The 24412-nt window shown below is 45.4% G+C and overlaps 1 protein-coding gene across 1 annotated transcript in view; it reads left to right on the forward strand.

The window, feature by feature from the left end:
- The window catches only part of LOC115576063 (junction plakoglobin-like), a 149493-nt gene that overhangs the window by 106437 nt on the left and 18644 nt on the right, over window positions 1-24412 (forward strand). Inside the window, exons 11-14 of the mRNA XM_030408555.1 lie at window positions 7642-7794; window positions 15940-16059; window positions 16777-16927; window positions 18512-18633. Of these exons, the coding sequence (XP_030264415.1) occupies window positions 7642-7794; window positions 15940-16059; window positions 16777-16927; window positions 18512-18633 (546 nt within the window). The remainder of the gene's footprint in view (window positions 1-7641; window positions 7795-15939; window positions 16060-16776; window positions 16928-18511; window positions 18634-24412) is intronic.

The raw sequence follows: 24412 nt of genomic DNA on the forward strand, positions 1-24412 counted from the left end.
GACCCTCCTGCATGTTTAACCCATCTTGCCCAGTTTTCTCTGCATCCTGGGATGCAACAGGTGAGCATGTCTCACCTGGATGCTCCTGCTCAGCTCGATCCGCCACCACCCCCGCCACCGGCCGATCTGAACCCGAGACAGCAGCCTCTGTCACCGGCAGACCCGGTCCCGAGCCGCCGGCCTCCACCGCCGGCGGACTTGGTCCCGAGCCGCCGGCTTCCCCTGCCGGCCGATCCGAGCCCGAACCGCCGGCCTCCTGCCTGGCTTCGATACAAGCCCGAACCAGGTGCCCCTCAGCCCCACACCCAAAGCACTTCATTGTCTCTGAAGTTACAAAGATGACATAATTAAACCCCTCAATATTAAAAGTCAGAGTCAGGTTCAGGTGAGAAGTAGCATCTTTTGGCAGCATGTAAACAGACCTTCTGTGACAGACGACGTGCTTTAGTTTCTGTGATCTGCATCCCAACGGAACCATCTTTATGGGGGACACCAGCTGTCCGTACCGGGACAGCGCTGTGGACAGATCCTCGTTTTTTATAAACGGCGGAGCGTTGGAGATCATGATCTTTTTGGCAGGACTCACTAGTGGAAACACCGGAGTGAAAGTGTCTCTAACAACAACTCCACATTCAACCACCTGCTCCACTTTCCTCACTTCATCCAGAAACATAACCACGGCGCTGTTCATGCGAGAGGCCGATTTGATGCTCTCAAATCCGACCACCTCTCCCACAGCTAAGGCGACCTCCTCCACGGTGTACGGAGACCCGGTACCCACCTTGATGCCGTGTCTCTGCGACAACCGGGAGAGATCACCGCCGCCGACCACCATTGTGTGTGAGGCGCCAACCAGCCAGACAAAGCCTGACCGGCAAACTCACAAAAACACCCTAAAAAACCCCAAAAAACACACCAACACTCAGCAACACGACTACCCTAAACCATAAAAAAAAGGAAAAAAGACAGCAAAAGGATTAGAAAAAGATTGAAACAGCTCAAAACAGTCGTTCTCACACCGCTCAGCACACTCACTCCGTCATTCACTCAGAGAGAGAGAGAGAGAGAGAGAGAGAGAGAGAGAGAGAGAGAGAGAGAGAGAGAGAGCGAGAGAGAGAGAGAGAGAGAGCACACTGACAGTAGCTTGGTTTAATCCAAGAAAAATTAACAAAACTTTAGGTCTGAAGCCCTGCAAGCAGTCTGTAGAGATTCAGCAATGTACAACACAAAAGCTAGAGGAAATTAACAACATACTGACAATATAGCTATTTTTGCAGTCTTACTATGGAGCCTGGAGTGTGCCAACAGAATAATTACAGACTTTTACAGTTCTTAATTATAATCAGTTAATGTATTTGACAATCATAATTAATTTTGCGTTACGAGATTTAATTAATTATTCTGTCATCATACAGAACAGTACCAGTGTTTCTCACACATTGGCGGTCACAATATCAAAATTGGCCGCCACATATTGATTTTCTATTTTTGGAGCTGCAAGTGTCATTCTCACACTGAGTACAGTACAAAACCTCATGGTCCTTTGGTTTAGCACCTCAGGAGTTAATGAAGAAAAACATTCAAAAATTGTAGGTTGTCAAAAATTGACAACCTACAATGACTGAATTTCAGAATTTTACTAGTTATTACCGGTTTTAGTTGCCACAACTACAGCTGCAGACCAACTTTCAGTCAGAAATATGAATTCTTTGTTGCCACCAACAACACGTTGAAAACATCAAGTATAGTCACACTTTTAAATGCTGAAAAACGTGTGTCAAACTGCAATCAAAGACGTGGCTGCCTCCTCCCCTATGACATGAAGTCAGGTCATAAACATGTAATGAGAATGTTATACGGTGCGTATTGCGGAAAAGTCAATATGGTATGTAGCCTATGACAGGTTAAAACATATCTATGGTTTGCAGAAATGTTAACTGCCAACATTTGTATCCCTGTGACTGGGCTGAATATGAGCTAAATGCTCGTAATAACAATACTGATATGTAGCATGCATAAAGTTAACCACGTCCACCGTCTTGAATGAAAATAGCTAATTAGTATGAAATGCAAGTACAGCTGAGACTGATGATGGAATTTGCTCATAAACAAAGTATTTGACACCCAATGATGGTTCGAGAGGAAGTCAGAGGATTACCAGAGCCATTGGGATTTATCGCCACAGAGCTGTAAAAATCTTGTGCCAATCCATCTCAAAGACGTTGAAATATGTGAAAGTAAAACTTTGACCTGGTGCTGGTAGTCTACTTACTATGAACATTACAATAAACTACATGTCACGTAGTGCCTTATTGTTAGAAATTGCACTCCTGAGATAAATCAGCAGTCAACTTTAAGGAGGTTGCAGTTGCTCATTAACATCATGGACTGAGAATTTGTACCTTACTGATGTTTGACTGCAGTTGTTGAACACACACAGATTTGGTAGACATTTTACATTATTTGTTTTGGTGTTATTGACGCTGTTTCTCTCTGCTGTGCAGGCCTTTGCAGAACGTAAATAAAAACTGACGACCGTGTGAAGGGGGCAAATTGCTCTTTGATATCAGCTAATATCGGTCATATTTCACACTAGTGGAAGACAAAAACAAAGAAATGCTCGAAACTGCTTTTAACACATCAACTAATAGCTTCACAACCAAAACAGAACCTAATAAAACAGCAGGGATGGCATGTAGTTATTTTTAAAAAAACATAGAAGGCAGACACTACTTAAAACCATTATTTATTCAACAAAGCCATTTCCATCTTACTGTTTTCAGGAAGAAAACGTTCAAATTTGCTATTTCCATTTCATTAAATTCTTGTAAAACTGCCATATCGCACCGGAAATGAATACAACAGAATTGTGGTGTCCTTTGGTCTGAAGAACACAAGGGTTCTGGGGTTTACATGCAGAGCTGGAGTCGAAGCACTTAAAGCATGTTTGGCCACAGCACTGCCATGGTCTGTGTCTTGATTCAGCAGTTTTTCTGTGTGGGCAACAGTTATTTTTGTGCTGTTTATTTGTGCTTTGATTTGACTTTCATTTTTACAGGAAAAACGTAACATAACAAGTAAAAGTGAAGCTTAAAGGGAATCCACCTATACATGGATGGTGTATTTTTTCTACAGCCATTATACTGTGCAATCAGTATACTTAAGAAGGAACATTTTAAGCAAAACAATGTCTAGGGCCAGTTTAAACATTAAACATTTGTAGGATATAGTCAGATGTTTTGTCTGAAACATTCAATAAAAATGAAAGAACAGTATCAACAGAGTTCGTAGAATCAACAGTGTTAATGTTATGTCAACGATGTCTATATACAGTATACTGTGTTGCAGAGGTGTCTCATAAAGATAGTATGTGAACCAACTAGCCAAGTGTCAGCTTGTCTCATAATACCACTTTGTACCAGCAATATGATATAGTCTGATAGCCCCTGCAGTTTCAACTGAGGGATATATGCCAGCTGTTAGCGGAAGAAATTAACATAATAAACGTATTAAATACATACTTCTGTTTGTCTTACCAAACAGAAAAATACAACCATACAGTCTGAATTGAAGTTTCTCTCTTTACCAAACTTAGAAAAGCTTAATTGTCTCATTAACTCATCATTTAGCGTATAAACTTGAAATAGACAAAGTAAAACTCAAACCATCTTGGTTTCAGGCTCAAGATCCAGTTGAACTGGGCCTTGTCGCTGGTGGTGACTCCCTTTGACTCCTAGTCTGTTGATATGCTGGCCCCTGTGTTTTTGGATCAACCTTCAAATTCTGGCAGACACTCTTACTACAGGGTGTTCAGTTTGAATCTGAATTTATAGGCACTAGTCATTTTCCTCTCTCTCTCTCTCTCTCTCTCTCTTTCTCTCTCTCTCTCTGTGAGTGTGCTGTGTGTGTGTGTGTGTGTGTGTGTGTGTGTGTGTGTGTCAGTTTCAGATCTGCTGATCCAGAAGACACTGAAAGCTTCTTTACTGCTGGTTTAGCATTACTCAGATTTTGGCATTCATTAAACCTAGTGTTTTAGTCAAAATGTCAGCTTTCACACTTCACCTGCTCTGTGCGCTCCTGCCCCTGCTGGGAAGGTCAACATAATAACAGGCAGACTGGCGTGAAGTGCTACATACTGTATCTTTTAGTGCAGTGATACATTGAGCAGTTTGGTATATTTTAAGGGTATAAGGGTAAGGTTAGCATTGCAAAAAGTTTGACATGTTTGTAGCTGTTACAGTATAAATAGAAAACTGTTATGGCAGGGTAAAAAGGCCTGGAGTAATGAAGATTGTTGCATCAGTGATCTTTAAAATGGGGGTAACAGGGCACAATTTAATACAGTCTCTGCTCAAAGGCAATCATAGTCTTCAAGAGTAAAATGAAAAAAAGTGAGAAACCTTCTTTTACACATCCACACACCTTCCTGATCACTGGATATTCTGGGTGTATATGTGTTTTGGCAGGTTGCAGAACGGCTAAAACTGTCAGTTCATATGTCAGCTTGGGGTGAAGTGGTTTCAGATGCTGTTTGTGGATGACAAGAACGTGTTTTCCTCACTCGACTTTGTACATATCTCTACCAAAACAATCTTCTCGACTCCCACTAGTCTGGTTTCAAGGCAGGCTACTCAAATACTGCCCTCCTTGTCTTCACAGAAGAACTCCACATTGCTAGAGCAGCCTACCTCTCCTTTGTCATCACCCTGCAAAAACTGGGGTATCAGTCTCTGCACTCTGTGCACATCCTACCTTAAGGACAGCACAGGGTAACTTGTTTAGTTTTATGACAGCCCTGTCCACATGCAATCCAGCTCACTCATGACAATACAACCAAGTCTAATTGAGGTGCTCATGCCATTTATCGTAAGAATGTTTAGATTTTTGTGATTCGTCTGGGTGTTTCAGTAGTGGATCAAAAAAAAAAAAAAAGCGCCATACAACTGCAAGTCCATTTACCATTTACCTTGAGTGATTGCCCAGACAAGAGACCAACCCAGTTAAAGGTGAGAAGGCTGCCAAAACGGGGACCACAATTCGAGTCAGTAATTCTGTATTTGTAAGGTGAAAGTACTGGATATTTTGGATGAGTTGCAACATAAAGAAACTTACGTTATAGCTTATCTGTGGTTTTGCAAAACTGTACTTTGTTTACATTTATTCTGGTTGGTTCATGATAATGAAGGCACTTGTTACCCAGTGCAACAATGTGGCTCACTGATGTGTTTTTTGCCAACAGTGGAGCTCTTTTGCACAGTGACTGGTATATCATGCTTTGGATATATACACATAAAGTGTTTGATTGTAGGATACTTTTTTGTTGATATAGTTCTTTTAATGAGGATCGTTGAATGCAGGAAAAATGTAGATTAATATAAAAAAGAACTATGCATAAACACTGGTTCAAAATAATTACACACATGCACACACACACACACACCCACCCACCCACACACACACACACACACTCACCCACCCACCCACCCACAAACACACACACACACACACACACACACACACACACATACACACACACACACACACACACACAGACTGACTCTTGAGGTAGAGTATATTCATGAGCTGGGGTATTGGAGTGTAATGTTGTGGAATGGAAAAATGGACAATGTGACTTTATAAGGAAGCTTTTAAAGAGCTCAAGTAGGTGAGTTACAGAGAGGGTTGGGGGATTATTCTAAATGTTCTCAGATATGATATGATGATACTATACCACTGTGTTTTCTGTCCCCTGGCTGTCTATGTATCTTAAGTTTGAATCCAAACTAAACTTGTTGAATTCCAGGACCAGATAACTTTTATAATTGTTTAATTATAGTTTTAATGCAGTACCTGAGTTTTGATTTGGATCCCAAAACTACTTTATTGACTTACAAGTTTACATACACTTGTACATAACATGTATATCATGGCAGTCTTCAGTTGTGTAACACATACTACTTTGTCACAAAAAACATGAATGAATTGGTTCTGTAGTGCTTTATGCAACATTAATAGGGAATTTGGGTTAAATTTGGCTAACAATAATAATAAACCATCATCAGGGATAAGTATTAATTATGATAAATAATACCATCAACTTTACATTAGATCACCTCAGGGGCACCACCTCTTGGAGAAGGGAAATGATGGCCAGTTCACCAAATCAGAAACTACTTAATAACTACAACCAAAATTACCATAACAGCTGTAATGGTCGGAGGATTTTGGAGTTTGCAACCTACACTCTTGTACAGTATTAAATGGACAGCATGAAGGTTAAAAAAGTATTTAATTTAACACAATGATGAAAACCCACTAACTAACATGTACTATATACAGGTATGTGTGTGTGTGTGTCTGTCTGTGTGTGTGTGTGTGTGTGTGTGTGTGTGTGTGTGTGTGTGTGTGTGTGTGCAAACTCTCAACTCTCAACTCTGCAAACTGACGCAGGGTCTTTGCATACAAAGACATCAACCAGAGCCGTGTTATGCTATGCTATCTAGGCCCAGTTCAACATTACCAGTCTTTGAAGAAAAGGTGCTGGGTGTTGCAGAAGAAGGTTGGAATTCCAATGTTGATATGCTATGCAAGGACTGATGAAAGACAACAGTTGGAGGAACCAGGTTGCTCCTTTTCTTTGCATGGATAACAGCTCGGTGCTAATTTACTTCGTGTTTCTCAGAGAACCCAAGGTTCTCCAGCAGAACACTGTATTATAATGAGATGATCAATGCTATTTACATTACCTGTCAGTGATTTTAAAGGTGGCAAGAGCCTGGCCCACTGGTTCCAGCCTGTATTGGCAGGTCTTGGGCTTGTTAACTCCCTCCTATAACGGGACTTAGTCTAACATATTTACACATCTTACTTTTAGGATTTTTTTGGTTTTCCATTACCTGTATTCATTAAACAAACAAACGTATTCGAATGTTATATTTTATCTAAGAATGTACAAGAACTTCAAAAAAATATTCTGATTAAAAGTAAATAAAAGGGTCATTAATTAGCACTAAACTTTTAAGTAAAATACATTTTGAGTCTGCCTGAACATATGATGCTAATTCTTATGAACAGTGCCAGTGGTTGAACATTGAGGGTCATTTGATATGCAGATGTAAGGAACAATTGCTGAAATGAGAGAATGACTGGACTCAAATACAGGGTTGTGGATCAAAAACCTTTGCACAAAACCTTCATGTGGTCATTTCCTTCCCATGATTTCTGAGTTTTGCTGTATTTGTAATGTGTTTACTTTTTTGGGAATGTTCCATGCTTTCCCTCTGCAGATGTCTGTAGGGTTACAGGATATGCATGCAGTGCTTTAAAAGTGTCTTAGCTTTTTGGTGTAGCAGTGAGACAGCACTAAGCTCTTGTAGATGTGCAGATGCTGGGTGTTGGCCCAGCTATCTCCTCAGCACTGAGCAAGAGTTCCATCCACAAAAAGCTGTTAGATATTTTTCCTCTCATCCCTGTGGTTTCCTTTGATAGGAATCATCACACACTGGCTGGTAAACATGAGTCCAGTGCATGCAGTTTGCTGAAGATCCAAATAGCAACTGGAAAGGCCATTTTAAGGCATTAATGTTGAATTTAAAGCTGACCCAAATGGAGAAAGGTCTTTGATCTGTGTCCTCTCCTTAGGCAACAGTAGGTCTGATCCGGAATCTGGCACTGTGCCCGTCCAATCAGGCACCTCTGAGGGAGGCAGGCGCTATTCCACGATTGGTCAACCTGCTGCTGAAGGCTCACCAGGACACACAGAGACACGCCTCCTCTGCACAGCAGACATACCAGGTCTGGATAATACACACAGACACACACAAACACACACACACTTAACAGAAAACCCTCAAGCTCAACTCAATCGTTTTTATCATTGTCTTAATCAGTAGCACCAACATTCAACTATCTGTGTTTCACAGCTTCCTGGTGAGGTACAGAAAGTAATAGAAAACCACATAAACCATCATAGTTTAATAACTCTATTTCAGGCACATGTCTGATGAGCTATTATTATTATAAACAGTACTTGTATAAATATCAGATGTGAGCAATGTTGGATGCTTGCATCAGCGAAGCAATTAAACATGCCTTGATGACAGCTTGGGGACTCAACCGCTCATGTAAAGTATGTGTAAGTTTGCAATACAGTTTGAACATGTATGTTTATAATAAATATCTTCCTACTTGTGTACAGTTAGGGTTAACAAAAAACATGTTTTATTCTGTGATATTTAGATGTTTCTCTACTAGAAATTACATACAATCTGGCCAATGGCAAGTAGATGTGTTGTGCTTTCTTACCAGAAACAGTCAGTTCCCTGGCAATCACCCTCTCACCAGCTAGCACCTTATTTAGGTTTATGTAGTAAAATGATACAGTTTTACTTAGATTTACTCATCATATCAACTTTTCAATTTCAAGTATCATTTTACTCTGAAAAAACAAAACAATGTTTGAATCTTTGAAATCCTGCCACATATACAGGCTGGAAAATGAAGCTGCTCCCTAGTCTGGTGGTATGGCAGCAGATACTTCTCGATCTGTTGTAAGACGGCGGCATTTTGAAAGAAAATCTTAAATTGCTTGTTGGGTGTTGATGAATGCCGTCTCTTCATGAGGAGGGCGCATATGTGAGATTTTATCATCTGCATTATCTGCACTCTCAAATGGTTATATAAGGCTTTGAAAAGTTAAAGATTAAAAAGAGGACAACCTGCAGAGAGTAAGTGACCTGCTATCACAAAGCAGAAGTAAACAGAACACATTTAGTAGTGTGAGTGCTGTAATTAGGTTAGCTGGTTCATTGCTTCCTTTGAAGTCTCTCTGCTGGTTTATTTTTTTTGTTTATTTATCAGATCCCAATTCCCTGTGCCCTGAAGTGCAGCTAGTCTTTCTGGGGTCCACGTTGAAAACATACATCAAACATTACAGTTGGCATAGTGCTAAAAATAAATTGAAACTAACAGAAAGCTTCAGAAAACAGTTGTAAGACATCACATTTCTCAGTTCTTGCTTTACTGACCTTTTGAAGGAAACTTTTTATACATATCATTTGTGAAATTATCAGCTGCTGCGTCTAAATGAAAATATTTATTGATTTAATTTATACTAACACAATGACTGAAATGAAATGACTGATCATCAAACAGACATTTTCATAGTAAGCAAAGTTGTGCACTAAAATAGGGAATGGTGGAAGGGATTATACACCTAATAATTAATTCTGAATGGGAAGACAAAATTTAAATGTAAAATAAAAGAGAATATTATAATTATTATTGTTATTTTGACATCAACCCAGTTCTCTATCGTCTCGAGACTATCTCTCCACTCCGTTACATATTCCATATGTACGGGGCATGACTCCCACTGCTTGTCAGGGCACTTGGATATTTCTTTTAGACACACCGGCTTGCCCGGCCACGCCCCATTGCGTAGCTATAAAGCACCTGCGCCGGTGTGTAGTCACTGATTGTTTGATCTCCACTTGTGCGTCAGGGTGCAGTGTCACACAATCTACAGGAAACAAAAAGAAAGTAAGGAAAAGTAAGGAAAGAGAGGAGACTGTACAGCTGTGTATCCACTTACCAGAGTGTAAGTCGGGGCGTCTGTCTCTGGCAGCCTCCCTGGATTGCTGTGCAGAACTCTTTCTGTCCTCTTTCAGCGGAGCCATCATCCTGCCCAGTCGAGCCGGAGGTTCTCTGGCTCCCGGCAGTGGTGGCTGTGGGTTCTTCCCGGCGTATTGCTCGCGGCTTGTGAGCTGACGCGCTCGGTGGGGTAATTACACATCGTGCATCTGGTCCGGGCAAGCCGGAGGTCTCCGGCCCCCGGCCTTGGCGGCGTCTTCTCCCCGGCGTATTGCCCGCGACCCGCGGGCTGACGCGCTCAGCGGCGAACGTCTCTCCCAGTTCAAGCACTCTCCCGCTCCCCGGCGTATTGCTCATGGCTCGCGAGCTAACGCGCTCGGGGGATACGCGCTGAGTATTGTCAGTGTCCTCTATCCGGCGTATTGCTCGCGGCTCGTGAGCTGACGCGCTAGTGGGGTACACATCGCGCACCTGGTCTGGGAGCCGGAGGTGTCTGGCTCCCGGCCTTGGCGGCGTCCTCTCCCCGGCGTATTGCCCGCGGCTCGCGGGCTGACGAGCTCGGCGGCGAACGTCTCTCCCAGTTCAAGCACTCTCCTCCCATCCCCTCGTGAGCGTACGGCCCTCACAGCGGCCGGCACGCAGAGTACACTCAAAAACAAATAATAAACAAGAGGGCTGCGGTGCTACCGGCTAGCAGGTAAACAGGAAGTGGCGAAGTACTTCCGGTTTCCGGCCCCTGGCAGTATGGCAGACCAGGAGGGACATCGCTGTGTGGGTTGCGGGGCGGCCATGCCCCTAGAGGATGGGCATGATAACTGCGTGCTCTGTTTGGGACACAAGCATGCTCTGGTCTCTAAGGAAAATCCTCAGTCGTGCATGGATTGCTTTATTCTGCCTGCACGCACTAGGGAGGCTCGCCGTCGCTTTTTTGCTGCAAAGCGTGCGGGCTCCCATGTTTCTGAGGGGCCGAGACAGAAAATTGGGAGAATGGCGGCAGCCTCGGAGGGGAGGAGGAAGTATTTAGGAGCCTGGCAGGCCCCATTGCCTCCACTCCAGCCTATGGTGGTCCGGCCTCCGCTTAGCTCTTTCCCGCCCCCGGCTTCGGGGTCAGGCAGGGAAGAAGAAGGAGCCGAGGAGGAGGACGTGGATGTGAAAACCGTCTTTTCCTCTGATGACAATGACCTCTCTTGTGCACAGCGCACAGTGGGTGAGGTGACAAGAGGGGAGTTGGCCCACCGGTTCGAGGAGGTGATTAACAGGGCTTCCAGGGTTCTGGGCGTTGCCCTGCCTGAGAACCCGGGGGCCACATCTTCTAGGTTCGAGGAGGGTATGGAGGTGCGCCCTGCATCAACCCAGGTGCCCCTCCTACCTGACTTTAAAGAGCTGCTGTGTCAGCAGTTCCAGTCTCCAGCTGCTACCCACGACAGGGACCAGATTGCCTGTGGGCCACTTCCTGCAGTGGACCGAACCCTCACTCCACTAGTTTATCCCTCCAGCTCCATCCTCGGTAATGCCACCTGCTCTAGCAAGAACTGCAGGGTTATGGATAGTCTGCTCGCTAAGCTACATAAGGCTATGGCGGTGCAGAATCGGTTGGCCAATACCGGGGCCATTTTGTCACTCTACCTCCGCGACTTGTCTCACCAGGTTCAGGCGGACACCAGTGTTGGCGAGGAGCTGCGGATGTCCTCCTCATGCCTCTCCTTAGTGATGAAGGAGCAGGCTGAGGCAGCAGGCTGTGCCTTAGCTTCCTTCTGGGTGGTCAGGCGCTCAGTCCCAGCTTCAGCAGGGGGATAGAGACTGCCTGCTTAAGGTGCCAGTGGAACCCACCGTGATGTTTGGGCCCCACGCTACTGCCTAGATACAGCAGGCTCAGGAGAGCCGTCGCTGTGCGAAGGAGGTCTCAGGTGGCCTGGCCAGGTGCGTCACGGGCTCTGGGAGGCCAAGACCGTCTTGGCCTCAGCCGGCACCAGAAGCCCCAACATGGTGTCAAGGGGACCTTAGACTCCAGTTGGCGGCTTTCCGGCAGCGCAGGTACCGCCGACAGGGCAAAGGGAGAGGACCACCTGCTAAGGCTCAGAGTCCCTCTAGGCGCCCCCCGCCCTCCTGACAGCCAACGAGCCCTGGCTGGGGGCCCGGTGGCTGTGGGGAGGGCGGCCTGGTTGGCCCTGGGGGCAGACCTGTGGGTGGTCTCAACCATGACCCGCGGTTACCGTATCCAGTTTTTGCACCGGCCACTGGTAACAAGGACACCCACCTTTACAACAGTGGGCGATCCTCAACAGAGAGCAGTCTTGCAGGCGGAGCTGTCCACTCTCCTGGAGAAGGAAGCTATAAGGGAGGTGCCCTCCGGAGATCAGAAAGTGGATGCGGCCCTCTCCCCCCTGAGGCAGGGAGGGATCAGGATCCTAAACTGCCTCGACGACTGGCTGGTCTGTGCAGTCTCGGAGGAGCAGTGCCGCCACCACGTAGCCCGGCTGTTGAACCACGTTCAGGGCTTAGGTCTGCGCCTGAACTACAAGAAGAGCAGGCTCGAGCCTTCCCAGGTGACCACCTTCCTGGGGATGGTCCTGGACTCGAGGAGTGCGACGGTTGCTCTGACCCTGGAGAGGCAGCAGGCTTTCAGGACTTGCCTCGCCCCTTTCCAGCTGCAGGCTCTAGTCAACTGGGGACTCTGCCTTCGCCTTATGGGCCTAAGGGCAGCCATGGTGCAGGTGGTCCCCCTTGCCCTCTTACACATGCGGCCCGTGCAGAGATGTCTGCTGGGCTTGGGGCTGTGCCCTCAGAGGCCCCACAAGACCAAAGTGGTGACCTCTCGGAGGCTTCACAGGGCCCTCCAGTGGTGGAAGGTCCCAGCAAACATCAAGCTGGGCCGAGCCCTGGGTCCAGTGATCTATCGCCAGCTGGTGTACACAGACGCATCCTCCTTGGGGTGGGGCGCCGTACACGAAGGCTGTGGTGTCAACGGTGTCTGGACCGGCCGGGGGCTGAGTCAGCACATAAATGTCCTAGAGCTGAGGGCGGTTCTCCTCGCTCTGCGTCGTTTCCTGCCAAGGTTAAAGGGTCACCACGTCATCGTCCGCACCGACAGCACAGTGACGGCCGCTTGCATCAACAGACAGGGGGGCCTCGGCTCCCCTGCCCTGTGCAAGCCCGCAACCATCCTGTGGCAGTGGGCTCACCCACACTTCCTCTCGCTCAGAGCCGTGCACGTGCCAGGGGCACTGAACTCCGCGGCGGACATCATGTCGAGGGGAGGACCCCAGCCGGGGGAGTGGAGATTCCACCCTCAAGTGGTCTCCGAGATAGGGCGCCGCCTAGGCAGGGCAGAGGCCGACCTGTGTGCGTCCAGGGAGTCGACGCATTGCCCGCTCCTTTTCTCCATGAGGAACGACGATCCCCCCATGGGTCGGGATGCTCTGGCGCATCCTTGGCCCCGGGTTCTGCTCTACGCCTTTCCCCCCTTCACTCTTCTCCAGCCTCCTCTCCGAAGAGTTCCGGCGGAGCATGTGCGGCTTATACTGGTGGCTCCTCTGTGGCCCCACATGCTGCGGTTCTCAGCGATTCCACCCCTGCTGGACGGGTCGCCATGGGAGCTCCCGCACCAGAGGGACCTGCTCTCCCAGGCGAACGGAGCCCTGTTCCACCCCTTCCCAGAGGGGCTCAGGCTGGTGGCTTGGCCCCTGAGAAGGACAGGCTCCTGGCCTTAGGGTTGACGGAGCCTGTGGTGGCGACAATCCAGCATGCCCGGGCTCCTTCCACGAGGGCTGCCTATTCATACCGTTGGCAGGTGTTTACCACCTGGTGTGTGTCTCACCAGGTGGACCCATATTTGGCCTCGGCTCAGGAGATCCTGCGGTTCCTGCAGTCCCAGCTTGAGGCACAGAAGGCCGCTGTAACACTGCGAGGGTTGGTGGCAGCAATCAAGGCAGTGCGCATCGGGGAAATTGCACTGAGTACGGAGGACTGTGCGCCCATTTCCCGGTTTCTTCAAGGGGCTCAGCGACTTAAGGTGCGTACCGCCGGTCCTGCAGTTCCCCCCTGGGATTTGGATGTCGTCCTTGGAGCCCTTCAGCGTCCCCCCCCTTTGAACCTTTAGGGGGTGCTGACCTCAAATGGCTTTCCATGAAAACCGCCCTTCTGCTCGCCGTCACTTCGGCCAGAAGGGTGAGTGAACTCCATGCCCTGTCGGTGCATGGTGACTGCTATCGGTTTTCCCCAGATGGCTCGAGTGTGGTTCTCCGCCCCAACCCTGCCTTTCTGCCTAAGGTCCTGACTGAGTTCCACCTGGCTCAGTCGGTCGAGCTCCGGTCTCTCTCATCGCCCTGCGCGGGCGAGGAGGTTGAGCAGAGCCAGTCCGCACTATGCCCGGTCAGGGCCCTGACGGCGTACATTCGTCGTACTCAGGCGGTCTGGAAGTCCGACCAGCTTTTCGTGCATTACGACCATGGGCGTTTGGGCAGGCCTCTGTCAAAATCCAGGCTGTTGCACTGGGTTGTGGACACGATCCGCCAGGCTTATGTGCTGTCAGGTGCGCCCGTTCCACCAGGGGTCCGGGCACACTCCACTCGGGGTGTGGCTGCCTCATGGGCCTTGTGGCAAGGGGCTTCCCTTGCTTCCATATGCTCTGCCGCCACGTGGTCGTCTCAGTCAACCTTTACCAGGTTCTACCGGTTGAATGTGGCCGCCAGCCCCTCCTTTGGGGAGTGTGTGCTGGGCGCGTCCCGACGGTAGGCATTTTGTCTCCCCCTCAGCCTTGCGTCTTGCGGGCTGATTGAGCGGCTGCTCCGTGAACAGGCTGGCCCCTGCGTCTTGCGGGGCCCTCGCCTGTCCCTCTTGGGTCAGCCCTGCGTCTTGCGGGCTTCCCCGGCAGCCCTTCCCTCCCATGGCCGGCCCTAGCGACTTGCAGGGCCTTCTCCGGGGAGTTGTATATAGTGTACATTTGTAAATAGTTCGTTTGTTGCACATGGGATTGTGGGTTGCACCGTCTCCTCACAGGGTGTCTTAAAGATCTACCCCGTACATATGGAATATGTAATGGAGTGGAGAGATAGTCTCAAGACGATAGAGAACGTATGATTACATTGTAACCTTGGTTCTCTGAGTGAAGAGACTATCTCTCCAGCCCCTAGGCCGCTCGGAGACACGTTTCGCTCAAAATATCAGTGACTACACGCCGGCGCAGGTGCTTTATAGCTACGCAATGGGGCGTGGCCGGGCAAGCCGGTGTGTCTTAAAGAAATATCCAAGTGCCCTGACAAGCAGCGGGGGTCATGCCCCGTACATATGGAATATGTAACTGAGTGGAGAGATAGTCTCTTCACTCAGAGAACCAAGGTTACAATGTAACCATACGTTATAACCCAGTCAGAAGATGGTTCATGTCTACTTCTAGCTGTGAAGGCCTTTGCTGGAGACACAGAAAGCTTGGTCAGACCCATAACTATGGATCTTATGACCTCAGACCTCTTCTCGATGGACTCTGGAGGCTGGCAGCAGTTCTACCGCTGTGTCTGTCCGAGCTGTTCCACGAGAGTAGTCCGCCAACCGACTTCCTTCAAGAATCTCTTGCTGTCAGGCTCATGGCAACTTTGAAAGCACCTGCTGTAAAACTCAACTTTTAACAGTCTTCAAAGAAAGCCTTAATGATAAAAAAGAGAAAAAGATTTAAATAAGCTGGTAATATACTTTCATTCTCTAAATCAGCTAGGCATAAACTTGGCTAAAAAAAAGGGAAATTAAAACTTAAATGACAAGCAAAAAGGGCAAAAGTGAATAAAGACAAAAGGATGCAATGAACGTGCAGAAAGAACAAAATGATGAAAAGAAGAGCAAAAAACAAAACAAACTGAAGGATTTACATTCCAGTTTCAGTTTTCTCCTCGTGGGATAGTGGGTGTGCATCACAGGTGTGGTGACATTCCATCCACCAAGCAGGACTCTGTCCTGTTCTCTCTTTGCCACAAATGCAAGAGAGAACAGAACAATAACAAAGTCCCTTTTCTGATTAGCATCGGTGTGTGATAATTTTGTGGAAGGTGAGTGGAAGGAAATTCTTTGTTCTAAAAAAACGAATTTGACTTCTTGTTTTGGGGATGTTAATGGAATTGGGCTGTGTTTGCTACATTAGTAGAATATGATCCATAGAGTTTCAAGTACCTTCAGTGTTTGTAGAAATTCTAACCTGGGTAAGATTGCAAAAATTGGCAGTTGACATGTTTTATATGTAAATAAGACTTTTTAGAAAAGTCACCCAGAGGAAAGTTATCCTGACGTTGATCTGTCTACAAATTCCACAAATTCTATTCAAATAATTCCTCAGTCTTTCTGTCTTTTTTCTGTTATCAGGATGGAGTTCGTATGGAGGAAATAGTAGAGGGATGCACAGGAGCACTTCACATTCTGGCAAGAGACCCCATAAACAGAGGAGAGATTGCAAACATGCAAACCATACCACTGTTTGTACAGGTACGCTCACATTAATATGACATGAATGAACATGCATCTGGAGCATGCGCGCTACTGCACTTCATGAGCCTTCGTCATAGTTTTAGTTTTAAATTATTATATTTATATATTGTGTGTGTTTATTGCGTTTGTGTTATGGGATCCCAGAGAAATCTAATCTCTGCTGCTCTACCTTTGGTGGTACAGCTAAATGACAGTAAAGTTTTTATTGATTGATTGGTGAAGATCATCAGACAGCACAAACTACAGAAACAGCTGATTTAACATTTACCTGTTTCTGAATGTTTTCTTTTGTGTCCTGAATTCTTTGCAGTTGTAGCATAAAGTTATTTGAGAGATGGAGCCCTAATATTCCTGACTGATGAGAATGTTCTCCAAACACACACATTACCAAGGGTGTAGGTCTTATTTTGTCTTTGGGTTAACTAAGGCCTGTTCCATACATTTATTATCTATATTCCCTTGCCCTCTTCATAGAAATGAAGAGCTGGACTTAACCCTAGCTCACATTGGGTGAGAGGTTGTATTCACACATGTATTCACCAAGATAGATTGTCACCCAGGTTATCACAGGGCTACAGACCTCACTTTGCCTCTGACAGAGTGAGAACACACCTGCCTGGCAAATCTTACAATAAAAATGTGTCTGTAAGTAATATTTGCTGTTCTAAATATATCTCAAACTATAAAATTATAGGTGTATGTTTGTATGTCCAGCTGTTGTACTCATATGTGGAGAACGTGAAGCGAGTATCAGCGGGTGTCCTGTGTGAGCTGGCCCTGGACAAACAGTCTGCAGAGCTTATCGATGCAGAGGGAGCCTCGGCACCACTCATGGAGTTGCTTCACTCCAACAATGAGGGAATTGGTAAGCATTTCTATGCTTCTCTGCTTCTGAGGCACATCACAGGGCACATGGGCTTTTTTATGCAAAGTTATGTATGTTTTCTTACCTAAGTTTGCCATTTCTCAAATACACTCACACTGAGTAAATTTCCATCCAATCTTTTTATGCACATTTTCAATTTGTGCCTGAAAGAAATCTGATTGGAAATGCATAAAGAAAAGAAATGAATGTTCTTATGTTTAGCGAATAAGGAAACGCTGATGTTTTGATAGACACAAAATGTGAGTTCAAAGTTCAAAGGAAACAAATCATGAAATGCATGAAGCATTTGACTTAAACGTCCACTGAAGCTTAACCTCCACAGGAGAGACTAAATATAGCGGCAGAGAAAAACATCAGATCTGAATTTAAAATTTTGAGACAGTAGGGTAATCTTCCTTAAATGACACATGAAACAAACAAATGCCATATTTCTCCAACGTTTTCCACTTGGTTTTCCAGTTAGGTTATTAGTAAACATCGTTGGGTCCTCTTCTGTAACCGAACAGGAAAATTAGCTCCACCTACTCTTTATCTTGATGTACCCACTAGCAGTCGGACTGACCCATCAAAGTGAGTCAAAGGGGCAGAGGAGGGCAACTTTTTTAGTAGTTTTTTACTCCAGTCTCTCCATTATTAACAAAATGATAGTGGTAGGAAACAAGTATCTATTGCAAAATTACTGGGAAATTGGTTAAAATTTGCAGTACATTTGAAATTGTAAGTAGGATGCTATACACATAAAGACATATTCAACTATTATTACTGATGTGACCCTACACACACCAGTGTGTTGGTGCAGGTCAGCGTATAGCTCTGCCGCAAAAAGTTACTGTTATACTTTACAGCAATGGCACCTTACAAAAGCAACATTTTGTTGAGGCAACATTCCAGTTGTCATACCTGACCTGTCTACAATATACAATCTGACACATCACTGCTCACTAGTCATTACTACATTATAACATTAATACTCATTACTCATGGGTTGTTGAACTTGAATACACATGAAATTTCATGACTGCATCATAATGAATATACCCCAGAGGCATAAAGTTTGATGGGGCCACACCAGTAATTTTGCCTACCTTGCTTGGGCCGGGCCATCTATAAACACAGCCTTTTTTTTGATTTTGTGACTTTATCTTGCACTGTTATGATGCTATAGTCCAGAGAAAAATCAGACGAACAGACAGTTTTAACATCTGGAATGGTACTCAAAACTGCTTCTGTGGTAGTTCCAGCTACAAAAGCGGTCTCCAGGAATTTGCTGCTGGTAAAAATTGTATTATAATACTATGTGACTCCATAAACCAAATTTCAACAAACCTGATCAGAAATGGCATGTTTCCATATCTTTAAAAGTGATTTAAAAATGAGAATTGCTTATGAATTTAGTTCTGTATTGTTTTAGTTTGATGTAGCAAACTGCAGTCAATATTTTATCGTGTCTTTTAATTCTTGTGATGACACATCCATGGACTAACTGACTTCGAATTTGGGGTGAAAAGAAATGTAATTCAACAAAGAGGAAAAATTGACTGTGATGTTGCTGTCTACCTGCAGCCACCTACGCTGCAGCAGTGCTGTTCCGAATTTCAGAGGACAAGAGTTCAGACTACAGGAAAAGAGTTTCAGTGGAGCTTACACACTCGCTCTTCAAACACGACCCTGCTGCCTGGGAAATGGTAAGAACCCTTTGTGTTGATGTAGCGGTGTTGTCATGACACAAAAGTGTAACCTTAAAGGGATATTCTGGTGTAAGGTTAATCCATGGTCTAACACACTGTGAAACTGTGTTAGACTCCCTCCCGAAAGATCAAGTTAGCAGACCGCTAATTTACGGAGTTTTATCAACCTCAGAAACGACCGCACGACAACAATACACTGCAATAAATGGATCCAAATATAAACTGCCACCAAAAGCCACAAATAATGCTCAGAACAGCACCAAACATCAGCAACAGTACAAATAGGGTCTCAGCACATAGTCCGGGGCATTAAAACTCCACTAGTTAAGCTGGATTTCTACTGAAAAGCTGACAAAATTTACCTCTCTTCTGCAGCAGCTTCCTGTTGACGGGAAGTCCCGATGAGTCGATTACCGAGTGCAGTAGAGTTCCGCGGCTCATGGATGAAAATGTATGATTATGACTCCATGGAAAAGCAATCAAAGTTCATATGTGTCTTACCTGCCAGTTTATAACAGTTATTATCGAGAGCGCATAGGGAAAAGAACAGAATTCTGAGGTTGATAAAACTCCGTAAATTAGCGGTCTGCTAACTTGATCTAACACAGTTTCACAGTGATTTAGACCATGGATTAAACTTACACCGGAATATCCCTTTAACTCCGACCGAAGTACCTCTAACCCCCAATTTCCACTGGATACGTGTCCGCTGCGTTGCGGCTCCGATCTGGTTTTGCTCAGCTGTCCGCCGTCCGGCAATCCCCACCGGTTGCGGTTTGAGTCCGCCACAGCACAGTACGGTAGACAGCTGGCTCAGGAGGCAGAGGAGTTCCCGTGATAATCACATAATCACTCACATCCGCAGTTATGGGTCTGTGTTATTAAAAACAACAACACAAAGTGTTCCCGACCGAAGGATCAGCAGAAGAGCTTGTGTTTGTCTCTTTTGTGAGATTTGTGTGCTGGCGTGAACACCGAGTGTTTTACTTTCAAAGGTAACCGAGGCTGTTTGTTATTTCGGCGCTTGACTTCCTGTCTGCTCAGTGCTAAATTCAGCTGAATTGCTGCGTTGTGCTCCGGCATCCGCCAGAAATAGAAGTCCTGCGTATCTGTGCCGGAGGGCTCCGGACTGCCGGAGCTGGGACCGAGCAGATACACAGCGCAGCGGACCTGGTGGGGATTGACACATTGACTAAAGTGAAACGTATCTGCTCCGCTGGCGTGGCGGAGACGCAACGCAGCGGAGACGTATCCAGTGAAATTGGGGGTAAGGCTCCAGGCAAGGTGGAATGTTGTCTGTGATGTGTTGGGGACGTTTCTCAAAAGCACCACATAAGAATGGGGGTTACTGCTACAGGTCAGTATTCCGTAGTCAGTATTAATGACATCAGCTAGCAGATTGGCATCATATTCTCTGTCAGCAAGATTCTTTTCAGATCTGTTGTAGACACTAGCCCCATTCACACTGCCCTTTGAGTGCAGGGATCCTGTGCCATTTCTCCGCATCCTCCTCTGTGTGAAAGTCTTATAAGCTGGCAACATGGGGCAGGGGTGTTTCAAAAATAAAGAGAAATTTCCCACAAAGCAGCATTACAAGAAATACCACAGTTATACGTGGAGAAGTGTCTGTCCTCCCGTCTGTCCTACCGACTCTTTGTCACATTTCTGCCTGAAAAACAGCGCCTGTCCCTGGCAAAAAACTTTAACTTTTAATAGTTTCCTTCCACTATTGTTTTGTATTAGTTAAAAAATCACTGCGACAGTCCGCCCTCCCGACCCAGACTTGATGGTAATTATGTTATTATGTAATTTAGAGTGAAAAACATAACTTTGAAACTTTCCAGAATGCATGGTGGGTCAGGATCTCAATCACAACACATTATAACAGCATCCATATGATTACAAGTAGTCAGCAGGTACATGTTTAGATTGACAGGAGGACATCGGGGAAAAACGTTGAAAAAAAAAAACCACAGGCGTCATCCTGATGTGTACTGTCACGCCTCTTTTGGATCCACAGCGGTGGCTTGCTGTGTGAATTACACACTGGTGCGTCCATTCGCTGGAGATGCTTGGTTCTGTGTGAACAAACAATGGCAGAGAATTGGCAGTCCACAGCTGTGACGATAATGCGGTGTCGCTGTGTGAAAAGGGCTACTGAGTCTATGACTTCAGTCTCACTCTTCTTGTGTTGTATGCATCCTTGACAACTGACTGAAAGGCAGCTTTAATTTATCTGGATAGAATCCTTACTTCTAAAATCACCCAGGCTTTTTTCATTGGAAAATAATGTTTTTGCCGATTTATAGTTTCACTGCTGATGTATATTGATCAAGACTGATGTGGTTCTATCTGACTACATCTTGAAGCTTGAGCTTTTGTAGCATCATCTGTCAATTCAACAGCTCTCTCAGATGGTTTGACCCATTCAATTAACTGAGTTAGTAAACAGGACAGCACAGCTGTACTTGCCAATTACAGCACAATCGGGCAGGACTAGATGTACCAGTCTTGGGAGACAAAACATACCACCTAAGACAGTCCCATGGTTCACCAAGCTGGCTTAAAGTGGCTCCGCCTAGACCTCTGATGTGGATCATGTAACCGAGAATACATTCTCTGTTTTTTCTCCTGATGTCCTTAACCACTAACTGCTGCTAACTGTGTGTTAAGTAAGCTACCATTAACCAGTAAGCTCATTTGGCAGTGCAGGTAGTTATCCATTTAGCTGTTTCCCTGCCCAGCAGTCTAACGCTCCTGTGCAAGAGGTGTGGACACCAACACTCCCCTGATGCTCCAAGTCCAAACAGAGTTAACTGATAGGAATACTAGTTAGAGATGCACCGATTAGGATTTTTCGGGCCGATAACCGAAAGCAGTATCTGCCGATCCCGATTTTGCCGATCACCGATCACAGCGTCAAATCCATAAATTCTTCTATATTGTTGTCTTGTGTAACTTTCATATATTTAATTAATGATTCTTCTTACACAACACTGACATTGTATTATTAAGTATAAAAAATAGGAGATGAGAAAGTATCATGAATTGACCACCGTTTTATTGCAGGCTGAGGCAATGTGCAATATTTCACAGCTTACTAGTGGGAATGCATGCAGTCAGGGTGGAAATTTCGTCATTTTAGGGGCAAGTCCATTTGGCCTTCACTTCACATGGATTATGTATTAAAACATTTTTTTAATACCAATATCAATTTAATGTTACATTAGAAAACAGTTTTTATAAGTAGGGTTAGGGTTAGATGATTTTTGTGACACCACACTGAATATGAGTGTTATTGAATATTTCTCCCAATCTTCTGCCAAGTTATGGCAAAGCATATTTTTTCCAAACAAAAAATTGTAGAATAACCAGCAGGAGACCACTGATGTGTGGTGTGATTCTGGTGGCACTACACTCTGAATAATAGTGAAGTTACTGAATATTTTTTGTAGTTCTCTTTTCGGTGTTGCACTTTGTAGACAGTCCCTGCGCCCTCGTCTCACAGACGGCTGACTATACAGACCCGGAGGACCGCTGGTTTTGATAAAAATACGGTTGTAGCTCGTTGTCTACCTTACTACGGTAGGAAAGACCTGTCGTTTGTGTTTTAACAAGGTTTCACTTGTGAGTTATTGATCCGGTAAGTTCGAATCTGTGAATATATTTCCAACTTTACTAAACTAAATCCTACCACATAAGTCAGTTACGTATCATGTCAAAACCGGCTGCGCTCGCTCGCTGTGCTGTAAGTTTCGTTCTCCTGTTTTGAGACGCTGCTGCTGTTTGAGAGGCTTTCACGTGAGATCATCGATGTGATGATGAGACTCCACCTGCGCGAACCGCGGACTCACTGAAGTTACTGTGAGTGACTACTGTGCACTCAGGTGGCTGTAATTCAAGGCAAGCCCACTACGCTGACCGGGCCAGGGGCACAAAGGCCACTGTGGCCGTACGCTGAGATTTTTTTCACACGGCATCAAGGCCAAAGTGTGGGTGGCCACCGTTGCCGCCGTGAAATTCCCACCCTGCATGCAGTCAATGCACTCTATATTAAAACGTCATCTGATCGGCCTGCTTTGATCTATTTTGAGAACCCCGATCAAAACCGATAGGGGCATTATCGGCTGATTGCGATCGGTTGCCGAACGATCTGTGCATCTCTAATACTAGTGAGGTATCTAGACGTCTACACATTCTGAGCAAATGATTATCATTTCACTGTGACAGGTTGCTTCTCCTTTTGTGAGTTAAGGAATGTGTCTGATGTTGGGTTTACAGGTCCAGGCGCCCTGGAGTCATTATTCAGCTGTGTGTGTGTTAAAGGTTAGCAAGAAGACGAGGCCACTACAGGGTACTAAAACTGAGTTTGGCCTTCATGCCACATGGTTGGAGATGTTTAAACGTTTACATTTCCATATAAGGACAGAGAAACAATCTGGTCAATTTTAGGGTGCAAGACCTCAGGAGTGACAGCAGCAGAGTTAGGTGATTTACAGGAGATGAGCAGGGAGTCAGACCAACTCCTCTTTTACCTATTGGGAAGATGGACCCTCAATCCACCAAAGTGACAGATTAGAAGAAGTAGGTAGGTGTGGGCGAATGGACTTTAAAAAGGCCTGCACAGGCAGAGAAAGTTGGGTGGTTACTTTCCTAGATTTGGATTTCCTAGATCGAAGGCTCAAGAGGACTAACCAGCTAAGCATAAAGTAAAGCTGTAAATCTCAGAGTTATTTTATCGATCAAACGATGCAATTTGACCAAAATCAGTGAACAGAGTTTTACGTACAGTTTCTATACCAAGCATTTCTGAGGACACTTAGCTAGCTTCTTGTGGACCCAAAAGCGAACACTGAGGCTGAAAGTAGGTTAAGAGGTAATTTATTGATTTCACAACAGTTCAGCAAGTGAAGGAAGTGATTTTGAGCATCCCAGGCGGAGCCCCTGTCTGGTAGCGTGGAGGTGGAGGTGCAGTAGCTCGTGGTGACAGTGGTGGGAGTGTCGAGAGTAGAAGCACAGGTGAGTGCAGAGTGAGGCTGCTGGCTGGTGAACAAAGATTGTAGAAAGAACAAGAGAGTAAATTGGTTTTCCAAAACAAACAAGGTCATAGAAAACGACAATCTAACTACCACAGCAAACTGACACAATCATCTGGCAGCAGGTATCGTGGAGAGCAGGGCTTTATCAGCAGGCACTGATTGCCATCCTGCTGCAGGTGAGCGTGTGACAGCAGCTCCGTTAGTGGAAAGCTCCGCCCAGCCTCTCCATGCACCTCTATAAGCACAAACAGAAAAAAAGAAACCACACCAAGCACCGAAATATCCACAACCAATATGACAGGACATGACACTCTGGTCTGTAACGATAAGTCAGACGATTTAACATTTGTTAAATCATAATAGTGTTAAGTCTGAAGTACACTACTCACAATAAGTTAGGGATATTGTTATTTACATGAGTGCTTTTCCTATTTGGTCTGAATTTTAATGAAATAAGTAAAAGTTCCCTTTGATATTACTAATAATGAATGAGAAGAAACACCATTTTCATTAGTTTAATATTTATTACCCCAAAAATTTTGACAATAACAAGGATAGCCCCAAATAACAAAAATTGACAGTGTCAGTAGCGGGTGTTTTCACCATTTGCCACAATGACAGCTTGACAGCGACGTCTCATGCTCCTCACTAGCCTCATGATGTTGTTCTGAGGCAATGCGTTCCACTCCTCCACAAGTGCTACACGCAGTTCTGCCAGGTCACGTGGGGGTGGGGTA

The sequence above is a fragment of the Sparus aurata genome, chromosome 23 (genome assembly GCF_900880675.1).
Source record: "Sparus aurata chromosome 23, fSpaAur1.1, whole genome shotgun sequence".
Lineage (NCBI taxonomy): Eukaryota > Metazoa > Chordata > Actinopteri > Spariformes > Sparidae > Sparus > Sparus aurata.